The sequence below is a fragment of the Oryza sativa genome, chromosome 8, assembly GCF_034140825.1.
Source record: "Oryza sativa Japonica Group chromosome 8, ASM3414082v1".
Taxonomy (NCBI): domain Eukaryota; kingdom Viridiplantae; phylum Streptophyta; class Magnoliopsida; order Poales; family Poaceae; genus Oryza; species Oryza sativa.
Window position 1 is genome coordinate 1,307,631 of NC_089042.1, and position 22,108 is coordinate 1,329,738.

Consider the following 22,108-nt stretch of genomic DNA (forward strand, 5'->3'; position numbering starts at 1 on the left):
TTGGAAGTGGAATGGAGTCAATCGGAGTTGCGAATTGGGTGATATGAATTTTGAAAGTTTAATTGGAGTTTCTGGAATAGGAGAGATGATTTATGGAATTTATAGAAATAATATTCTCAAGAATATTATTGACAGTCATTGAATCCGGGACCAAGGAAAATGATTCATGGAATTTTGGAATAAGGAATTGATTTATGGAACAAGGGTGGAAAAAGGAAATCAAGGAGGGATGTATATTAGACTTGTTTCGGTGGCATTGGTGCGGCCCAAAGGCTAACGCGGCTCGGCCAAACCAAATGGGCCGGCGCGGGCGCGAGGAGGCGGCCCATGAGGGCGCGCGGGGAGAGAGGGAGGCCCGTCGGGGTGGGCGCGGTCCACCGCGCGGGACCCAGATGGCGGTGGTTGGGTTCACGGTGGGGAGGGTGCACGCGGAGGCGGGCGCTAGGGTTTCGGATGCGCGCAGTTCGGGCGCGGCGCGCCGGGTGGACGGATGGCGGCGGGCCCACGTGCAGCCGCACGGCTTGCCGTGGACCGCGCGCATGGGAGGGAAGACGGAGGGAGGAGGCTGACTGGGCGCGACTTGACCCAGTCAAGCGGGCCCGGGGCTGAGGTGGCTGCCACGTGGTCGGCCACGCGGGCAGGGGCGAAAGGGAAGGAGGAGGAGGAGGAGGTGCCCGGGATCGGACGGCCGACGACGCGCGAGGCGTTCCGGCGAGCGACGGCGAACCGGAGCGAGCGGCCACCGCCGGCAGCTAGAGGAGGTCAGGGGGAATCCGTTTAACGGCACGGATTTGAGAGGGGAGGTATGACGGTGGCTGGCGGCGGCGACCAAGCTCGCCAGCACGCCGACGTGGCCGCGCGCGAGAAGAGCGAAGGGTGCGCGGGCTCGGGCTTAGCCGAACCGGTATGGTGTTGCGACGCGCACGCGGTGACGCGGGACCCGATGGTCACCGGCGGCGCACGCACGGCGGCGTTAGGCGGCGGCGGAAGCGGCGACACGGCGCGGAGACAAAGGAGAAGGCCGACGGCCTTGGGGCAGCCAGGGGGAGGTCATGGGGATCCCCGGGAGCGTGGCGGCGAGAGGAATCGACGCGAGAGGAGCCGACGACGGTGGATTGCGGCGGCGGCAATCACCGGAGATCAAAAGGGGAAAACACGACGAGACGACGAGGGTTCGATTCAAAGGGGTGGGAGCATCTCCGGGGTTCAAGGAATCCGTTTCCGGCGTCGGATTGGACGGAGCGGCACCGAGATTGGCTGGCGACGAGAGGCGGCCTCCGGGACAGAGCAAGAGCGCGTGGCGAGCTATGGCGAGCGGCGGCGGGCGCGGCGCATCGCGCGGCAGGAGGAGGATTATGGTGGGGAGCTCACCAATCGAAGAGGAGGCAGCATTGGCGGCGCGGTCGGTGTCGCGGCGAGGTGTTCGCGACGCCGAGGCGGCACGGCACCGAGAGGGCGCGGCCGGGGAAGAAGGGAGGGAGAGGTGGTGCCCGGAGCTCCTCGTCACCCACGCACCGGCTCCTCCGGTGCTTCGGCAACGGACGGCAACGGCGAGAGCGGGACGAGCAGCAACAAGGCGGCGACGGTGGTTCGGCGGCAATGGCGCGGCGGGTGTGAGGACTGAGGCGAGTGAAAACGAGAGAGGAAGGGGTTTGGGGTGGCTTGGTTTTATAGCGGAGACGAGGTCGGTTTGGGGAGGGGAGAACTGACCTTGGCGGTCAAGTGCTCGGCTGGCGGTAGTGGCGGTTTCGTGGGCGGTGCGAAAGCGGCGACGGCGTGGATGCGTTGAGTGGCGAAGGCGGTGGATCGAGCGGCGGAAATCGAACCGCTGGAGCGCGGGCTGGCGCGGTCGGTCAAGCGGCGCAGAGGTGGTGACGCCGGCAGTGGTCGGGAAAGGGAAAAAGAAGGGGAAAAAGGGGCTTGGTCCCTTGCCATAATGAGGGGAGGGAGAGTGAGGAGGAGGAGAGGGAGAGCAGCTGCTTCTCCCACTCTTGGACGGGTGCGGCGTGGAGCGGCGGGGGGGTCATGGATGACGTCGACGATGACGGCGGCGGTCGGTTTGGCATGGAGCGAGGGCAAGGCGGCAGCGCATGGCGTCGGCGGTGACAGGCCGGTCGGCCACCTCGCGAGGTGCGCGCGGGAATGGGCGAAGGCGGTGGAGGTTTTGGGCGGCGACGGCGGGAAATCGGCGCCGAGGAGAGGGAGATCGAACGAGAGAGAGAGAGAGGGAAACAGAGAGAGCGAGCGACGGCTCTCTCTCGGCTCGCATGCGTGTAACGCACGTGCGAGGGGGGGAGATGATGGGCTGGGAGGGGAGATGGGCCGGGGGAGGAGAATCGGTCCATCCAAAAACATAGGGAGGTAAAGTAGATTTTTACAGAGAAAACTGATTTGGATAGAATTGGAGAGATTTAGGGTTTGGATTCGAATTCAAATTTGATATTCAAACTCGAGGGTTTAGGGATGTATCAGGGGAAACTCAAGGAGAAGTCATGGAAAGGATTCAAAAGGAATACTTGGGTATTTGTTCTCGGGAACATAGGGTGGAGTCAAGGAAAGGATTCGAGGCGGGATTTGAATAATTCTGGATTCGTAGAAGTATTTGGCGAGGATTCAAAGGAAGGATTTGAATTTCAGAATTTGATTTCAAAGACTCGAATCGGAAGAGGAATTTGGATGAGGGGGAGGATTTTTTTGATTTCGATGAGAGGGAACAACGGGATTAAATTGGGATCCTTGGCACAACTTAGACTCTCACACAGAGAACGAAAATTTTCGCAATTAGGATTTTGCCGAGTTAGTTTTTAACGCCTCACGAAAAGCGGAGCGTTTCAGATCCCCACCGTTGACCGAAGTTGTTCACCAAGAATCCTGACTCTAGTCACCTTCTCACATGGTATCATGACCGCACTAGACCTCTGCTCCACCCTGAGCATAGTTTCGGTCCTCACCATTGACCAAGGCTGACCTCAAGTCACCTGCACACAATCAGACAAAACAACCGTTTCTGGGCACAGATATCACAACCTGACCCAAATTAGTCACACGCACTCACACCAACATTCACACATACTCTCAAACCAATTCTTCGAATAAATCATTTTGCAAAGCCAATTATTCATTACAAATATTAATCATGACTATGATTTCACACTTTTGATCAGAAATTGTTGAGGAAATTGCAACAGCAGAACCACTGCTGACACTATAAGAATCAACTCTTTTATTTCCAAATTTAGTTTGATCACTCCGTGAAGTGGCAGAGCTATCAGTCCTGGGTGACATGCTTGCTGAATGATTGACTATTTCTTAAATCTTACAATTTGGGTGGACTATCGTGCTCTAATGTTTTGTGCGTTAATGTTTTTTTTTTCTGCTTTCGATGACCTTGATTCTGAAGTCAAAACCAAAGTGTCGAACATAAATATCCGTAATTTGAGAAAATTGCATTTGAATAACTCTGTAGTAGTAAATTGTTGCAGGCTATCCTGTTTACAGTAGGCAGTGGCCATGCTCCACTTTTATTATATCGAGGTTCCTGTTGTTTACACCACCATTGTTGTTTCATATTGTTTGCATTTGACTTTGAGCTGCGCATTTATCTGTTGTGTTTCAGTTCCCATGTGAAAATATATTTTTTTAGATAATGGAATAAAATAGCATCCCGGCCTTTACTCAAAAGAGTTACAGCCAATTATTATAGCAACCATTTTTGGTGCTTGTTTACTCTTTATAGCTTTCAGGAGTTTCAACTTGAAAGAGGTGCCTTCTTTCATGAGGATTTTTATGGTACATTCTACTACTAGTATATACTACCAGTATATTTAATCTAACGGTCGAAAATTCATCCGATCCCCCTTCTAATTATTCTGCAGTATAAATTGAAAAGGGTATATTTGTCTTTTTATCTAATTGTGTGGGGGTAATTTTATGATTTCACGTTTCCTCACTAGTCAAATCTGATCCATGGCCGCCCATGCGTCGCCGATGTCTTCCTCTTGCGAGCGCCGCCGCGCCGCCGCCATCGGGAATCGAATCAATTTCCCTCATCCTTTCCTCTCATGTCTTTTCCAGCGACCCAAAACCCTAGTTCTTGAGTGAGGCGATGGGCAGGCGGAGCTGCAGAAGGAGCAGCGACGCGAGATGTATCCAGAAGAAGCGGTATCACGCGGATGATGATATCCAAACAACCGAAGGAAAATTAATCCCGGTGAAAATACTTCTCTAATTTAAATGACCAAAAAGCCCTTTTCAGATTTTTCCCTAATACCAAAACTACCCTTCATATACTGGTAGTATATACTAGCAGTAGAATGTACCATAAAAGTACTCTCTTTCATCTACCTTTTCTTTTTCTGATTGAGTTTACCTTTTTTTTTTGTCTTGAAACAAACATTAGACTTCGCTCTTCCATGGTAACGAAGACTGGAAACAGCACTGGAAGTTCCAATTCATCTATTTGCTTGACGAAATGCTGACAATGATAGCAGCAACTCGAACCATGTATCAAAATATATTTTGTGACCTCTTGTTCTGAATTTTAGTGGTGTGGTACAAAATTACTGATATGCTTTTTGTGATGATGTTCCATGTGTTCTATATCGTTCGAGGTTACATACTTTGGTGTCAGTCAGAGATGGGGATGCATTTGGATAAAACCTAAGTTTAGTAGGTAATGTTCTATGCAGTTGTCCGCCTCCATTTTGCCGATTATCGTATGACATCTATCAACAATGAGCATGTCCTTCTTGAATTTTGTTCAAATTGATTCAAATCCAGTCAAACATTGTTTGCAATTTAAATCTCTAGCTAGATTTCACCGAGAGCGGCATCCCTGAGAAAAGGATCCCTGCTCAAGGTATCCGCCGGCTGACCCATGCTAATTCATTTGGTTTACAGTTTATCAATCTGAAATGAGAATAAGTAGAAGGCAAGTGCATTTATAATCTAATGGCATGGATTATTTTTGTACCACAAGTGGGCAAACTTATGCCCCTAACGAGGTGTGATTGCTGTTTGTGTCAAACTTGATGATGACATACCCGTCGATGACGAGAGCTGCCCCTCCGATGAGGCCACCGGCGGTGCATATGTTGCCACGGGCATCTTGGCTGGTAGCATCGGCATTGGTCCACTGGACTGGAGGACCATCATAGCAGCTCTGATTGATGGCCGCTGGCATCGGTCTGGATGCGCACACCAGAGCCCGACAGCAATGACACGCTCCATCTCAACCACATCATAGTCATTGTTGAGCCGCTTGTCAGCTGCGTTGTGAATGGCTCCCTGGCCGTATAGATCCCAGACCCACTCGACTAGTCGGAAGAGACCATTATTTTGATCATCCAGTAGACTCATTGGTCTCCTTGCACATACCACTTCTAATAAAACAACCCCAAAACTGTAGACATCAGATTCGGCACTTGCTTTACCAGTGATCACACATTCGGGGTCAATATAGCCGGGCGTCCCAGAGGGGTGCGTCATTGTCTGTACCCCATCAGCATGGTCAATGAGCCTTGCGAGGCCGAAGTCACCTAGCTTCGTATTGAAGGATTCATCCAGCATGACATTGCTTGGCTTGATGTCACGGTGCACAACACATTGCTCCCACTCCTCATGGAGGTAGAGCAGGGCGGATCCGAGCCCAATAACAATGTTGATCCTGCAACATCCAAACCCAATAACTGATCAGTTCATGGCCATTTGTCAATTGCACATTAGCAAAAATTCTAATGAATTAGGGAAATCAATTACCTCATTGGCCATGTGAGGAAGGTACCATTGCCGTAGAGATGGACGTCAAGGCTGCGGTTGGGGACGAGCTCGTAGACGAGGAGGAGCTCGTTGCGGCCATGGAACCAGCCGATGAGCTGAACCAGATTGCGGTGGCGCAGCCGGCTTATGACCTTGATCTCTGACTTGTACTCCCTCCTCCCTTGGTTGGAGGAATCTTTGATGAACCTCTTAATGGCGACGGCGAGGCCCTGCTCTCTTAGATAGCCCCGGTACACTGCGCCGAATCCGCCCTGGCCAAGCTTCTCCTCCGCCGCGAAGCTCTTGGTTGCGTTGACGAGCACATGGTACGCGAACCGCCTCGGCCCCATCCCGTTCTCGATCTCCATGATGGGATCGCCTTCCGTGTCATCGTCGTCGTCGTTCGCCTCCTCCGCCTCCCTCATCTTCTTCCTCTGATGTCGTCGTCGTACGAGTACGACGACTGCTACCATGGCAAAGAGGAGCACGACGAACAGTGCTGCGCCGACGATGGCTCCCGCTACAACCCCGCCACTTCCTGAACCGGAGGTAGGCGGTGGTGACGGTGACGGCGGCGCCACTGGTGGCGGTGTGGCCTTGGGTTCCAGCGACGAGCTGAAGTACCATGAACGTAGCTGATGCAGCTCGACGGATGTGGACGTCGCGGCGGAGAAGCCGACGGCGACCTGCTCCGGCAACACGCTCTTGAGGTCAACCTTGTAGCTAAGGTTGTAATCCGGCCGGTGACGGGGGCCACTAAGCCCATAGCCGAGGTGCAGCCTCATGGCCAGGATGCTGGAGACGTTGTCGTACTCGACGACGGCGGTCATGTTCCCGACGAGGGTGAAGCTTGGCAAGGTCAAGATCCTCTTGGACACGACGGAGTTGACGTCGACGCCGAGGTGGTCGTAGGTGGCGTCGGGGTCGTGCACGATGGTGTCGTTGAAGGTGTCGAACTCCATGGCGACGAACCGGTCGTCGCCGGCGGCCACCTAGTCGGCAGTCTGGTTGGTGAGGCCGAGGTTGTAGGCGTAGGAGCCGGCGGACGGGAGCCTCGACGGGAAGCCGGCGAGGAAGAAGGCCATGCCGGCGCCCTTGTTGTTGATGCCGCCGTCCTCTTTTGGCGGGTTGATGACGAAGGAGAAGCCGGTGGTGAAGCTGGCAACCTCGCCGGTGGCGGCGTCCCAGAGAGGTACCGGAAGGGCGTACGACACCCTGCCACGGCTGTGGTCGATGTTGCCGTCGAGCCTGTTGGCGCTGATGTCAACCCACCCGCCACCGTCGCCGCTGAAGGAGACGTCGGCGCTGAAGGCCGCGTCGCCTTCAAGCCTGATGTTCGTCTGCTCGTCCGGGCCGAAGTTGGTGTGGTTGAAGGTCAAGGCCACGACGACTAGAGCCGGCGAGTAGAGATCGTCGCAGAAGACGGACAAGAAGAAGATGTTAGGATCTAATCTAACTAGAACAATCACAGAACAGCAACAAGATATATGGCAATCGATTACTGATGTATTATGCACCAATCCAACAGGATTGAGCCTTCCGCCGCCTTCGCCACCAGATTGCCAAAAGTCCTCCTCTCTAGTTCATCCCCAATTCATATATATAGTTCTCTCTCTCGCTCTCAACGTACAGCATACGCGACACGCTAGCTGTTAGACAGCTGTTACAACGAATTCAGTTACACGGCCCACTGTGGCCCATGGTACAGTGGGTTGGGCTTGACAGTCCTTGAAGTGCGCCGCAACACGGGTTGATGGTCCATAACTCCTCCCTGCTCTGCATCTTCAGCTTCAGCTTGCATCTTCTCATCATCGTCCTGCTCTGCTTCCAAGCTCAGTTCTTCTTCAGTATCTTCCTCAGCACTGTCAGATGACGATCTGACAATCCCTTCCCCTTGAGTTTTGGCTTGTCCCCAAGCCAAAGCATTAGGAAATCTGGCCTTCAAGTCATGCAGATCCTCCCAGGTAGCTTGTGCTGGAATAGTGTCAGACCAATGAGTTAGAACCTGGTGAACAGTATGGTTACCTTTTTTGGTAAGACGATGATCCAGTAATGCTATAGGATACTGGACAGCAGAGTAAGTTGGAGATAATGGTGTATGCACTGATGGCTGGAACCCCTTTGCTTCCTTTAAAAGTGATACATGAAAGACTGGATGAATGGAACTTGTGGCTGGCAACTGAAGTTTGTAAGCAACAGTACCCAACTTCTCCAGGATTTGAAATGGTCCAAAATATTTGAAAGCCAGCTTGTGATTCGCTCTGGGGGCCACTGAACTTTGCACATAGGGCTGTAACTTGAGATAGACCCACTCACCCACCTGGAACTGTCGAAAACTTCTTTTCTTATCAGCAAAAAGTTTCATTTGTTGCTGTGCACGATGCAGATGTTGTTGAACTAACTGTTGCATCAATTTTCTATCCTGCATCCAAGTTATCAACTCACTGTTGTCACAGTCCCTGATGCTGATCCCAAAATGGCGAGGTGGATATCCATACAGGGCTTCAAATGGAGTTCTGTCAATAGTTGAATGGTATGAGTTGTTATACCAGTACTCAGCTAAATGCAACCAAGAAGGCCATTTGGAAGGTGCTGACTGGACAAAGCATTTCAAATATATTTCCAGGCATTGATTTCCTCGTTCTGTTTGTCCATCTGATTGAGGGTGATAAGCAGAACTGTAATGTAATTTAGTGCCAGATCTCAGAAATAACTGCTCCCACAATTGGCTTGTAAAAATTTTATCTCTGTCAGAGATGATAATTTGTGGAAGTCCATGGAGTTTGTACACATTACTCATGAAGGCCTTTGCTACATCAATTGCAGTGAAAGGATGTCTCAAGGGTATGAAGTGGGAGTATTTAGAAAATTTGTCCACTACTACTAAGATGCAATTGTAGTGACTGGACCTGGGAAGCCCTTCAATGAAATCCAATGATATAGTCTGCCAAGCACCTTTAGGGACTGGTAAAGGCTGCAATAGTCTTGGATACCTTGATCTATCCGGTTTTGCTTGAGCACAAATTTGACAATTGGCAAGTGTTTCCTTAATTTGGGATTTCATTCCATTCCAGGCAAATAATTGTTTGATTCTTCTGTAAGTCACTGGAAATCCAGAGTGCCCTCCTACTGGACTGGCATGCATCTCATTAATGATTTTAAGTTGCAAGTCAGGACTGTTGCCTATCCAAATATTTCCCTTATATCTCAAGACTCCATGCTGAAGTGAAAAATGAGGCTTAGAATTAGGGTTAAGTGTCAGGGCAGCAACTAACTGAGTAGCATGTGGATCAGTATCATAGCTCTGCAAAACTTCCATCAGCCATTGAGGAACACACTGAGAAATAGCATTGAACTCTTCCTCAGATTGCTGTGGTTTTCTAGAAAGAGCATCTGCAGCAGCATTAGTACTCCCCTTTCTGTAACAAATCTTGTATTGTAAACCCAGTAACTTTGTGAAGGCCTTATGTTGCCAGGGGGTGTGGAGTCTTTGGTCTGATAGGTGCATGAGACTGTGGTGATCAGTGAGTATTATAAACTCAACATGTTGCAGGTAAGACCTCCAGTGATCAACTGCCATGATCATTGCTAGGCACTCCTTTTCATAAGTGGACAGACCTCTGGTCCTGGGACCCAGGGCTTTGCTTATATAGGCAATTGGGTGCTTCTCCTGTGATAGTACTGCACCGATTCCATAGTCACTAGCATCAGTTTCCACCACAAAGGTTTTTTGAAAATTTGGTAAAGCCAAGACAGGAGCTGAGGCCAGAGATGTCTTAAGAGCCTGGAAGGCTGAATCTGCTTCTGTACTCCAAACAAAAGGAACACCCTTCCTCAAAAGATTGGTCAGAGGTTTACTTTTCAGACCAAAGCCTTGTACAAATTTTCTGTAATAACCAGCCAATCCCAGAAATCCTCTCAACTTCTTAACATTGGTAGGAATCTCCCAATTGAGTATATCCTGAACCTTTTGTGGATCAGTTGCAACCCCATTTGCACCGATGATGTGGCCCAAATAAGATAACTGTGACTAAGCAAAAGAACATTTGCTTAATTTAACCTTCCACTGATATTGCTGAAGTAGTTGTAAGACTTGTCTGACATGAGTCAAATGTGACTCAAAATCTGGACTATAGATCAGGATATCGTCAAAGAAAACCAGGACGAATTTTCTAAGTACATATTTTAGAGTGTCATTCATAGCCCCCAAAAATGTTGCAGGTGCCCCAGTCAAGCCAAAAGACATCACCTTATATTCATAGTGCCCAGAATGAGTTTGAAAGGCTGTTTTGTGTTCCTCTCCCTCAGCCATTCTAATTTGGTGATAACCTGATCTTAAGTCCAGCTTGGTAAACCATTTTGAACCAGATAGTTCATCCAGTAGTTCCTCCATCACTGGAACTAGATATTTTGTTTTGACTGTAATGGCATTCAACTTTCTGTAATCTATTACCAATCTCCAAGTGTGGTCTTTTTTCTTGACAAGTATAGCTGGGGAAGAAAAAGGACTTTGGCTGGGTTGAATCACCCCAGACTTGAGCATCTCAGCTATCTGCCTCTCTATTTCATCCTTGAGAGCAGGATTGTGCCTATAAGGTCTCAGATTAATGGGTTTAGCCCCTGGAATGAGGTTAATGCTGTGATCACAAGCTCTTCTCGGAGGTAATTCAGTTGGTTCCTCAAAGAGGTCAGCAAACTCTAACAACATAGGTTTGACTGAATCAGAAATAGTGCTATTCTCCTGTATGGCCATATTTTGTAACTGGATAAAATACAACAGTGAACCCTTCCTGTTCATGCCAGATAACTGGTTGTGTGTTATATGAGAACACTGTGCTGGCTGATTAGTAATTCCTTGAATTCGAACATCCCTTCCCAGGTATTGGAATTCCATCCATTTTTGAACCCAGTCTACCTTCATTGGGCTGTGCATTGTGAGCCAGTCCATACCCAATATGGCATCATAATTTCCCAGGGGTAGCAGTCGGAAATTACTGCAGAAACTCTGTCCCTGCATCCACCAACGACAGTCAGCAATTTCCCTAGTGCACTGCATGACACCTCCATCAGCAATTCTAACAGTTAGGGGTTGTTGCAACCTTCTAGCTCCCATCAACTTAAGTGCAATTTGTTCATCCACAAACGAATGTGTGCTGCCTGAGTCAATAAGCATGATCAGTTCCATTCCCTGCACCCAACCATTCACCTTGATAGACTGATTTGATTCAGTTCCCCACAGAGCTTGTTGAGATATGGTCAATAAAGTGCCATGTTGTTCTGGTGATGTTCCCAATTCAATGTTATCAGAATCACTGTCAATTTCAGGTTGTAACACTGCCAACAGTTGTTCCACTACATGAAGCTGAACTGTAGTTGCACACTTATGTTCTTTACCCCATCGTTCTCCACAGACAAAGCATAGTCCCTTGGACCTCCTATAAGCCCTCAGAGCAGCCACCTTATCATCTTTAGCTCTAGCAGATTCAGTGCCCCTTCTGTCTTCAGATTGATTCAAATTGTTCTTAGTATGCTGAGTAACTCCCACAATAGGTCCAGTTCTATTTGTTTTGAGCATAACCCCTGGGTCTGACCTCCTGTAATGACTGGCCTTAACACCTTCTAAAGCTTCCTCCTGCAGCAGGGCTATGGCACAAGCAGAATCTAAATCCTGGGGCCTCTGAACCATAACCACTACTCTTATCTCATCTTTCAATCATTCCACAAACTTGGTGAAAAAATAAACAGGAACTAATGATGAATCATAGGCCATTAGTTGGTGCATTAACCCATCAAATTTTTCCACATACTCACTCACTGACCCAGTCTGAGAAATATGAATCCATTGGCGAATCAGTGCCTGATGCCTATCTTTAGCAAACCTGCTACACACCAATTCACATAACCCCACCCAAGTAATTCCCTGCAGTTGAGACCTAACAGATTGCATCCAGAACGCAGCATTGCCCACGAAATTCAGGGTTGCAATTTTTACCCAATTGATAGGATGTGTGCCATAAACTTCAAAATATTGCTCACAATTTGATTTCCACATCTGAGGGTTATCACCATTGAATTGTGGACAAACCATGGGTGGACCGTTAGCACTAATGTCCATGGGAATTTCACCTCCTTGATCAGACTTCCTAGAATTGTTTCCGAAAGTAGAAGCAGAGGAAAACAGGTGAAGATCTCGCATACCAGATGGTGTGGTCGGTTTCGGATCAGCAACCTTGCCTTGAGGAACTTCTTCCTTAACTGTCCTCTGCATCTATCCCTCCAAGCGGTTCACCTTGAGATTCAGCTCGAGCAACGCCTCGCTCAACACCTCCACCTTCTTCTCAACCACAGGAATTCTGGATTCCACCGTCTTCTTGAGCTCTTGGTACTCCGCCCTCGTACACTCATCCGCTTCCACCCGCTTCTTCTCGTTCCCCTCCACCAACTTGAGCAACACATCAAGCTTCCCATCCGTATCCATGGCGCTACTCCTGGATCCGAGGCCTGAACTTGTCTACTCTCCGAATTTCGCTAACCTAGAAGGGCAAGTTTCCTTTTCGCGGAATCCAACCGAAGTCGGTTCCAATCCCTTGCAAGGAATTTTACAGCAAAATCAAGAGGATTTCGAGACAAATTGAGGCTCTGATACCAGATTGTTAGGATCTAATCTAACTAGAACAATCACAGAACAGCAACAAGATATATGGCAATCGATTACTGATGTATTATGCACCAATCCAACAGGATTGAGCCTTCCGCCGCCTTCGCCACCAGATTGCCAAAAGTCCTCCTCTCTAGTTCATCCCCAATTCATATATATAGTTCTCTCTCTCGCTCTCAACGTACAGCATACGCGACACGCTAGCTGTTAGACAGCTGTTACAACGAATTCAGTTACACGGCCCACTGTGGCCCATGGTACAGTGGGTTGGGCTTGACAGTCCTTGAAGTGCGCCGCAACGCGGGTTGATGGTCCATAACTCCTCCCTGCTCTGCATCTTCAGCTTCAGCTTGCATCTTCTCATCATCGTCCTGCTCTGCTTCCAAGCTCAGTTCTTCTTCAGTATCTTCCTCAGCACTGTCAGATGACGATCTGACAGAAGAAGATGAGCCCGACAATATTGTTCGTCGTGGTGGTTGCCGGCAAGACGCCGGCCATCGATCGCCACCGTGTTCCCTCCCCCGCTGATTAATAGAGTCAATGCGTATACTGTTTGCAGTGGCAGTAGTGTGGAGACATGATGATGAATTTTAGAAGAAAGGTAAGGGTGGCCCATCAGGAAAGCACATGGATACTTCCTTTTCCTTCTTCGTTCCACACGTGCGACAGCCTGTGAATAACTAACAACTGGACGAACGAGTATGCGAAACTGTATAAGGGAACATGGTTAACGATTCGGTTGCGCAGGAGAAAAAAAAAAGAAAAAGGAGAAAAGAATTCCATGTCATCGTCCATGTGGCGTGTCACATAGGCAAGACCACGGTCAAACGCGGCTTTGAACCGAGATGATACAGTAAACCAAGTTTAGAGATCTCGATGTGCACTTAGCAAGTTCGTAAACCTGAGTGAAACCTCCTAACTAGTTTAAGAACTGCTGGTGTATTTTATTTTTTTTATGGTGCGCCCAAACTTCTCAAAATTGTGACTGAAAATTAACCATTGCCTCCATGAACATTGGTTTGATTAATTTTCTAGACTTCGAGGAATATAATGAGCCTATGCTGATGTTGATTTTAAGCACGTGCACTGGTTTCGTTCTAACGACACAAAGTTATAAAAATCCTTTGAATAATTGATAGTATAAATTATTGTTGTCCTCTACCTTTAAAAAATTATACTACCGTATAAAGTTAGGCACCGATATCTAGATATATATATCCAAAACACAAACACATCTGATCACCAATCACCATTGATAGTAGAGCTAGGTGCAATGCACATGAAACCGCAAGTCGAAGGACTACAGGAGCCTATATGAAGACTGAAACTATTGTAGTAGCAAGTAGTAGTTGCTTTCAGGAGACCATAAGTCAAGGACTAGCACTATCCTATCTAAAATTATTGTAGCCATCCACTGATTGATCGAGAGTGATGCTGGAAAAAAAAAGTACATATATATCTATCTACTCAAGAGAGACCAGTCAATGTCTCAAGGTCTCTGCTAATAGCTTCCTCTAATGGTACTACCTATATATTCGTTTATAAATTTTCTTCAAAAATTTTGGTAGATAAAATAAATAGTACAATACATTTTAATTTACATAAAACTAAAATTTAACTTGTATGTAACTTTTAAAAATCTCTTAGTAATATGCTATTTCTATAAAATGGAGGTCATGTGACCGAATCCCCAGATGTGTATGCGGTGTGATTTTTTTCTCTCGTTAGTACGAATCTTGAAGCAAATCTAACGATGTAGTTACACTATAATTATATTATATTTACATGTCAATATTTTGGGAGAAAATTTGCTAATAAATACAGTATATAGCAAAATCACTAGGAATTGATTAAAGCAACTTTGCCTGCAGGCTATGGCCCAGCCTAACTTTGTACTATGGGCCTGATGGTGAAGGCAATAAGGAGGATGGAGGCCTACTCTACTAATGGGCCTGAGGCCCAGAACATTAACTGGCTTCTAGCAAGCGGACGATCGAAAGAACGAGCTGTTAGGTATATCGGCAATCTGAATGAATAGAAATGTGGCATTATACATTTATACATACATATTTGTAGACAAACTTAAAATGACTGTAAAAGTTCAAAGCATGGCGTAAATACCAGATTACTCACACCGGCAATTAAGCAAAAGTCTAAAGATCAAATCAACGGGCGCTGACGAGCTGAACATCCCATCCAAGCATCAACTACTGTAAAATCAAGAACAACTCAAATGAACTGAACATTACTAGAACTGATGTTTGAGCAACGAAGACGAGTCCTTCGAACCAGCTGAAGTGGATGTGTCAGAAGAAGTCGAGATGTGGGTTGCGTAGCCACTCACCGTTGTTGTTGATGACTGCGTCGCACTTGAGGATGACATCCCTGCAGGCGACGTGAAGAGCTCATCTACAGAGACCACTGGAGGAATGTACATCGGCACGGGCATCTTAGCCGGCAACACTGGCAGTTGCCCACCGGATTGGAGCATAGCCATGGCATTTCTGATAGACGGACGCGCGTTCGGATCAGGGTGTGCGCACCAGAGCCCGATGACAATGACACGCTCCATCTCCGCCGCGTCGTAGTCGCCGTTGAGCCGCTCATCAGCGGCCATGAGAATGTCTCCCTTGCCGTACAAATCCCAAGCCCACTCGACCAACCGGAAGATACCATTCTTCTGGCTGTCTAGTAAGCTCATCGGCCTCCTCCCGCACGCCACCTCCAGTAGGACAATGCCGAAGCTATAAACGTCGGATTCTGCGCTTGCTCTGCCGGTGATCACGCATTCAGGATCAACATAGCCCGGTGTCCCAGAGACTGCAGTCATTGTCTGCATCCCCACGATGTGATCAATGAACCTTGCAAGTCCGAAGTCACCTAGTTTGGCATTGAAGGACTCATCCAACATGACATTGCTTGGCTTGATGTCACGGTGTACGACACATTGCTCCCACTCCTCATGAAGGTAGAATAGGGCTGATCCGAGCCCAAGAATAATCTTGACCCTGTGACAAAATAGAAGTTAGCTGATCACTTGAGTTAAATTTGACAATATGTTCGTCAATTAAGTTGACACTACAAAGATTAAGACAAAATTAGCAAGAGTTAATAACCTCATTGGCCATGTGAGGAAGGTGCCATTGCCGTGGAGATGGATGTCGAGGCTACGGTTGGGGACGAGCTCGTAAACAAGAAGGAGCTCGTCGTGGCCATGGCACCAGCCGATGAGCTGCACGAGATTGCGGTGGCGCAGACGGCTTATGACCTTGATCTCTGACTTGTACTCCCTCCTCCCTTGGTTGGAGGAATCTTTGATGAACCTCTTAATGGCGACGGCGAGGCCCTGCTCTCTTAGATAGCCCCGGTACACTGCGCCGAATCCGCCCTGGCCAAGCTTCTCCTCCGCCGCGAAGCTCTTGGTTGCGTTGACGAGCACATGGTACGCGAACCGCCTCGGCCCCGTCCCGTTCTCGATCTCCATGATGGGATCGCCTTCCGTGTCATCGTCGTCGTCGTTCGCCTCCTCCGCCTCCCTCATCTTCTTCCTCTGATGTCGTCGTCGTACGAGTACGACGACTGCTACCATGGCCAAGAGGAGCACGACGAACAGTGCTGCGCCGACGGTGGCTCCCGCTACAACCCCGCCACTTCCTGAACCGGAGGTAGGCGGTGGTGACGGTGACGGCGGCGCCACCGGTGGCGGTGCGGCCTTGGGTTCCAGCGACGAGCTGAAGTACCATGAACGCAGCTGATGCAGCTCGACGGATGTGGACGTCGCGGCGGAGAAGCCGACGGCGACCTGCTCCGGCAACACGCTCTTGAGGTCAACCTTGTAGCTAAGGTTGTAATCCGGCCGGTGACGGGGGCCACTAAGCCCATAGCCGAGGTGCAGCCTCATGGCCAGGATGCTGGAGACGTTGTCGTACTCGACGACGGCGGTCATGTTCCCGACGAGGGTGAAGCTGGGCAAGGTCAAGGTCGTCTTGGACACGACGGAGTTGACGTCGACGCCGAGGTGGTCGTAGGTGGCGTCGGGGTCGTGCACGATGGTGTCGTTGAAGGTGTCGAACTCCACGGCGACGAACCGGTCGTCGCCGGCGGCCACCTGGTCGGCGGTCTGGTTGGTGAGGCCGAGGTTGTAGGGGTAGGAGCCGGGGAGCCTCGACGGGAAGCCGGCGAGGAAGAAGGCCATGCCGGCGCCCTTGTTGTCGATGCCGCCGTCCTGTTTGGGCGGGTTGATGACGAAGGAGAAGCCGGTGGTGAAGCTGGCAACCTCGCCGGTGGCGGCGTCCCAGAGAGGGACCGGAAGGGCGTACGACACCCTGCCACGGCTGTCTTCGATGCTGCCGTGCCTGTTGGCGCTGATGTCGACCCACCCGCCGCCGTCGCCGCTGAAGGAGAAGTCGGCGCTGAAGGCGGCGTCGCCTTCCAGCCTGATGTTCGTCTGCTCGTCCGGGCCGAAGTTGGTGTGGTTGAAGGTCAAGGCCAAGGCGACTGGAGCCGGCGAGTAGAGATCGTCGCAGAAGACGGAGAAGAAGAAGATGAGGCCGACAATATTGTACCTCGTGGTGGTCGTCGACGATGTGATCTGCAAAACGCCGGCCATCGATGGCCGCCGTGTTGTGTTCCCTCCCCGTTGATTGATCGAGTCAATGCGTACACTGTTTGCAGTGGCAGTAGTGTGGAGACATGATGATGAATTTTAGAAGAAAGGTAAGGGTGGCCCATCAGGAAAGCACATGGATACTTCCTTTTCCTTCTTCGTTCCACACGTGCGACAGCCTGTGAATAACTAACAACTGGACGAACGAGTATGCGAAACTGTATAAGGGAACATGGTTAACGATTCGGTTGCGCAGGAGAAAAAAAAAAGAAAAAGGAGAAAAAAAATTCCATGTCATCGTCTATGTGGCGTGTCACATAGGCAAGAGCACGGTCAAACGCGGCTTTGGACCGAGATGATACTCTAAACCAAGTTTAGAGATCTCGATGTGCACTTAGCAAGTTCGTAAACCTGAGTAAAATTTGACAATATGTTCGCCAATTAAGTTGACACTACAAAGATTAAGACAAAATTAGCAAGAGTTAATAACCTCATTGGCCATGTGAGGAAGGTGCCATTGCCGTGGAGATGGATGTCGAGGCTACGGTTGGGGACGAGCTCGTAAACAAGAAGGAGCTCGTCGTGGCCATGGCACCAGCCGATGAGCTGCACGAGATTGCGGTGGCGCAGACGGCTTATGACCTTGATCTCTGACTTGTACTCCTTCCTGCCTTGCTTGGAGGAATCTTTGGTGAATCTCTTTATGGCGACGGCGAGGCCCTGCTCTCTGAGGTAGCCCCGATACACTGTGCCGAAACCGCCTTGCCCAAGCTTCTCCTCCGCCGCGAAACTCTTGGTCGCCTCGACAAGTTCGTAGTATGGAAATCGCCTTGGCCCCGTCCCCATCTCGATCTCTACGATGGTCTCGCCGTCGTCGTCATCGTCGTCGTCGCTGCCATCCATGCCTCCGTTCTTTGCCTCCTCTGTCTCCCTCTTCTTGCTCTGACGTTGTCGTACAAGGACTGCTACCATGGCGAAGAGGAGTATGACGAACATTACCGTGCCAACGGTGGCTCCCGCTACAACTCTGCCACGCACCGCGGCCTTTGGTTCCAACGATGAGCTGAAATACCATGAATGCAGCTGATGCAGCTCAAAGGATGTGGTCGTGGAGGCGGAGAAGCCAACGGAGACCAGCTCCGGCAGCACGCTCTTGAGGTCAACCTTGTAGCTAAGGTTGTAATCCGGCCGGTGACGGGGGCCACTAAGCCCATAGCCGAGGTGCAGCCTCATGGCCAGGATGCTGGAGACGTTGTCGTACTCGACGACGGCGGTCATGTTCCCGACGAGGGTGAAGCTGGGCAAGGTCAAGGTCTTGTTGGACACGACTGAGTTGACATCGATGCCGAGGTGGTCGTAGGTGGCGTCGGGGTCGTGCACCATGGTGTTGTTGAAGGTGTCGAACTCCACCGCGACGAACCGGCTGTCGCCAGTCGCCACGGCGTCCGGGCCTTGGTCGGTGAGACCGATGTTGTAGCCGAGCTCATCGACCCCGCTCGGGAGCATGGACGGGTAGGCGGCGAGGAAGAAGGCCATGCCGGTGCCCTTGTTGTCGATGCCGCCGTCCTCTTTGGGCGGGGTGATGTTGAAGGAGAAGCGCGTGGTGAAGCTGGCAACCTCGCCGGTGTCCCTGCTCCAGAGGAGCATCGGCCGGGCGCTGTACGATGCCCGGCCTTTGCTGTGTCCCCTGTGGCCGTACCTGTTGGCGCTGATGTCGATCCACCCGTCGCCGAAGGAGGCGTCGCCTTCGAGTCTGATGGTGTTCCCGTCGTCCTGGCTGAAGGTGGAGTAGTTGAAGTACAAGGCGGCGACCGGTGCCGGATGCAGGTAGCAAACGGAGAAGAAGATGATGCCCACTGCGCAAGTGATCGCTGATGTGATCAGCGGAAAGCCAGCCATCGCCGCCGCGGCCGGCCGGCGTCGGTGCGCACGGTGATACCAGCTTGACTTGGAGCAACGAGTCAGTGCGTAGAGTCTTCCTAATTGGGGAGTGGATTCACTGAAGTGTGGAGGCCGTCGACTTAAGTGAGACTTGGTAGTTTAGAGGAGTGTACTCTGTGTTCACAAGGGAGAGCAAGCAAAGCATGGAAGAACTAGTCTATCCAAAATTAAAGTAATGTATTCTCTACTGTTAATTGAGTATTTATTATATCTCTTTTTCGTGAAGAAATCTCGATAAACTTTCATTGGTAATAAATATATATTTTTACCATTCTGCTAGCCCTCTCTTTAATTGCTTCATATATATGCAATTTGTTATGCATGTGAATCAATAAAGATAGAAAAATTCTTTAAAAAATATTTATTGTATTCTGAATTTAGTGATTGAGTGATTCTTAATTCGACTTTGTATTCAAATCAAATTACTTTATTCTAAATTGTCTTTTTAGGGATTTTAAATTGCGCTTAATCTCATATCGTGCTGTATTTGATCTCTTTTTTTAATACTTATTTTATTATTCCAAATTTTAGATATTTATAACTTATACTTTTATAGGGACTCTTGATATTTTATATTCTACATGGAATCTTGTTATTTTTTTTTTATAGTTTTAGTGTTTTTTATTTTTTGTTTGTGTATTTTAATCAAATTGCTTGTTTTATATTTTTGTTCTGAATTTAATTACAAACTCCTTGTGGTGATCCACCTGTCACCATTAGCCTTGCGGATCATTGTTGACCTCCTCATCAGTGAGCCTCTCTTGATACATTAGACATGACGTGGTGGGGCTCGGTGGCAAAGATGAAGCTGTTTTCTAGTCCTTGTCGAAGACATGGAACGTCTCCCTCTGGTCCCCTCCTCTTAGTCCTTGTCCTTCATCTAATCATTTAGTGCGCTATTAGGTCCAGGAACTTGTAGAAGTCGATGATGCCGCTGCCGTCAGTGTCCACCTTGCTAATAATGTCTTATAGCTCCGCCTTCATCGGGTTCAGGCCCAGAGTGTGCATTCTGGTTCCAAGCTTCTTTGGTGATGATTGAACTTGGACTTTAGACCCACACATTTGAATTCATTCATCATTTTCGAAGTGCTATTTTGCTCAAATATTTGTAGTTAGATAGCAGTATTATCTAACTTATATATAGTAAATATGTGCAATATGGGTCTTGAATTTAATTATAAATAACACAAAAAGTCAAATAAACTGAGAAAAGTACATGTAACTTGAGAGTCATGATCATTTAGCTATTATTATTTTTCTATATATTATGTGCTAGGTAGAAAATAGGAAAAGTTATCTTAAAAATAGGATATGAGAATTGGATCCCAGAGATGAGTAGGACGGTGGAGGTACGTACGTACATGCATGCTCACATACGGTAGGGGTGGAGGTGGGGGTACCGGATTTATTTTTGTGAGATGTAGCAGTTATAATTATTGGATCTACCTATTTAAAGGAAAATCAATGGTTTGATTTTTTTATCATAATTTCTAGGAACTTTTAATTTATTTGAGCACTACATGGCATCTCATGAGTGTTTGTAGAAAACCATGTGACAGTTTAAGAGGATCTGTAGGGAGTTTAATGAATTTTTAAGTATATAATAGATAGTTAATATAGCATTTGTTGGTTCTTTATGTACTGAACTGCTCGCTAGAAAATATGGATAAGAAAGTGAGCACGAGAGATAATAGGAGATCATTTACAATGGCATGATATATGTTACTTTTTGTAATATTTTATTACTATTTAGTTGCGATAAAGGGGTTTATGTCAAATGATATGTTTCTTATATATGTACATACCAAAATATGGTAAACATAGTTCAAATTAAAATCGAATATATTATAAGATATTCTAATTATTTAGTTGTTGTGTTTTTTATATACAAAATTTTGCTACCATAAATGGAAGGAAGAAGAGAGGGGTGGGGAGACATACGTACTTTGGATGCACGTACATGTTAGGAGATGAGGGACCTAGGGAGAGGTGTGGTCGTACGTGACATTTGTTTTTTACATATATAGATCTAATGGTGTGTAAAGAGAAAATAAATGGTACGATGTTTTTCTTTTTTTTATTGGAATTTCTTAGATTTCTCTAATTTATCAGAGCGCCACGTGGCGACTCAAGAGCGTTTGTAGGAGCCATATGGTGGCTTAAAAGCGTTTCTAAGAAGTTTAATGGACTTACTCGTACGATGTCTATTTGTAGGGATTTTTTTTCATAAAGATAAAAAAAGAAGAAAGAAACAAAGAGAAAAAAAAAGAAGGGGTGATAGGGAGCGTACAATACGCATCCTGCACGGAGGTAGGGACGGCAGGGGGTTTTTTTTCTTTAAAGATAATCTAACGATCTAAAATAATGGGCCCACCTATTTAAGTGAAAATCGATGGTCAGATTTCTCTATTTTATTAGAATGCCACGTGGCGACTCGGGAGTATTTTTAGGATGCCACGTGGCGGCTTGAGAGTGATTGTAGGAAGTTTAATGGACTTTTATTATATAAAGATAGTTAATTTTTTTTTTAAAAAAAGTCACTAAGATATATTAATATATGATAGATCACCAAACAAACATGCAAGGTTAAATTTAACTTCTACATGTTGCAAAAAAAAAATGACTATCAATATACATTAACTAGCTGTACTTTTTTTTTACAACTTGTAAAAGTTGAATTTTAAATACTGATATATTATATATTAATATATCTTTTAAATTTTTTAATAACTATTTTGAGTGATATGTAAACAACAAGGGAACGTCTTCTCGAAAGTTTAAAATATATCCACTCTCCAACCAGTCCGGGGAACATAGTTTGGTGATGCTCGTTTTTACTAAAGATGAAGTAGCTAGGACACGAAAACAAGAAATCCATTAATTAGTATATGATTAATTGGCTTTTAATTATTATACACTTAAAAAATAGATTTATCTGATATTTTAAAGCAACTTAAATTATGTATAAAAAGTTTTCGCACGAAATACACCTAGCAGATTGAAAAACGTGCTAACAAAACCAGGGTCACTACCACAGAAAGAGCCTTCGGTGCCGGTTGGGAAATCCCCTTAGGTGCCAATTTTCCCAACCAGCACCACCAAGGCGGCACTGATGAGATGACTCAAAGGTGCCGGTTTAGGAACCG

General features: G+C 47.7%; 3 protein-coding genes across 6 annotated transcripts; all 3 read right to left on the reverse strand.

Annotated features, from left to right (window-relative positions):
* Window positions 1-4,745: 4,745 nt before the first annotated feature.
* LOC107277731 (L-type lectin-domain containing receptor kinase IX.1-like) lies at window positions 4,746-7,329 on the reverse strand. Its single transcript, XM_066303366.1, has 2 exons — window positions 5,758-7,329; window positions 4,746-5,665 (listed from the first exon to the last, which is right to left on the reverse strand). The coding sequence occupies exons 1-2, from the start codon at window positions 6,717-6,719 to the stop codon at window positions 4,996-4,998; spliced, it is 1,632 nt and encodes a 543-aa protein (XP_066159463.1). The 5' UTR covers window positions 6,720-7,329; the 3' UTR covers window positions 4,746-4,995.
* Window positions 7,330-14,410: 7,081 nt separating this feature from the next.
* Window positions 14,411-17,024, reverse strand: LOC4344555 (L-type lectin-domain containing receptor kinase IX.1). 2 transcript variants are annotated; one of them, XM_015794302.2, is made up of 3 exons: window positions 15,532-17,024; window positions 14,760-15,423; window positions 14,411-14,625 (listed from the first exon to the last, which is right to left on the reverse strand). In XM_015794302.2, the coding sequence occupies exons 1-3, from the start codon at window positions 17,022-17,024 to the stop codon at window positions 14,623-14,625; spliced, it is 2,160 nt and encodes a 719-aa protein (XP_015649788.1). In that variant the 3' UTR covers window positions 14,411-14,622. The 2 variants fall into 2 exon arrangements, with proteins under 2 accessions (XP_015649788.1, XP_015649787.1); XM_015794301.2 differs by having other exon boundaries at window positions 14,411-15,423.
* A 40-nt stretch (window positions 17,025-17,064) lies between these two features.
* Window positions 17,065-19,067, reverse strand: LOC4344556 (L-type lectin-domain containing receptor kinase IX.1). Of its 3 annotated transcripts, none has more exons than XM_015794311.3 (2): window positions 17,512-19,066; window positions 17,065-17,217 (listed from the first exon to the last, which is right to left on the reverse strand). In XM_015794311.3, the coding sequence occupies exons 1-2, from the start codon at window positions 18,918-18,920 to the stop codon at window positions 17,211-17,213; spliced, it is 1,416 nt and encodes a 471-aa protein (XP_015649797.1). In that variant the 5' UTR covers window positions 18,921-19,066; the 3' UTR covers window positions 17,065-17,210. The 3 variants fall into 3 exon arrangements, with proteins under 3 accessions (XP_015649797.1, XP_066159464.1, XP_015649796.1); XM_066303367.1 differs by having other exon boundaries at window positions 17,137-17,239; window positions 17,512-19,067; XM_015794310.3 differs by lacking the exon at window positions 17,065-17,217 and having other exon boundaries at window positions 17,348-19,066.
* Between the last annotated feature and the right edge of the window lie 3,041 nt (window positions 19,068-22,108).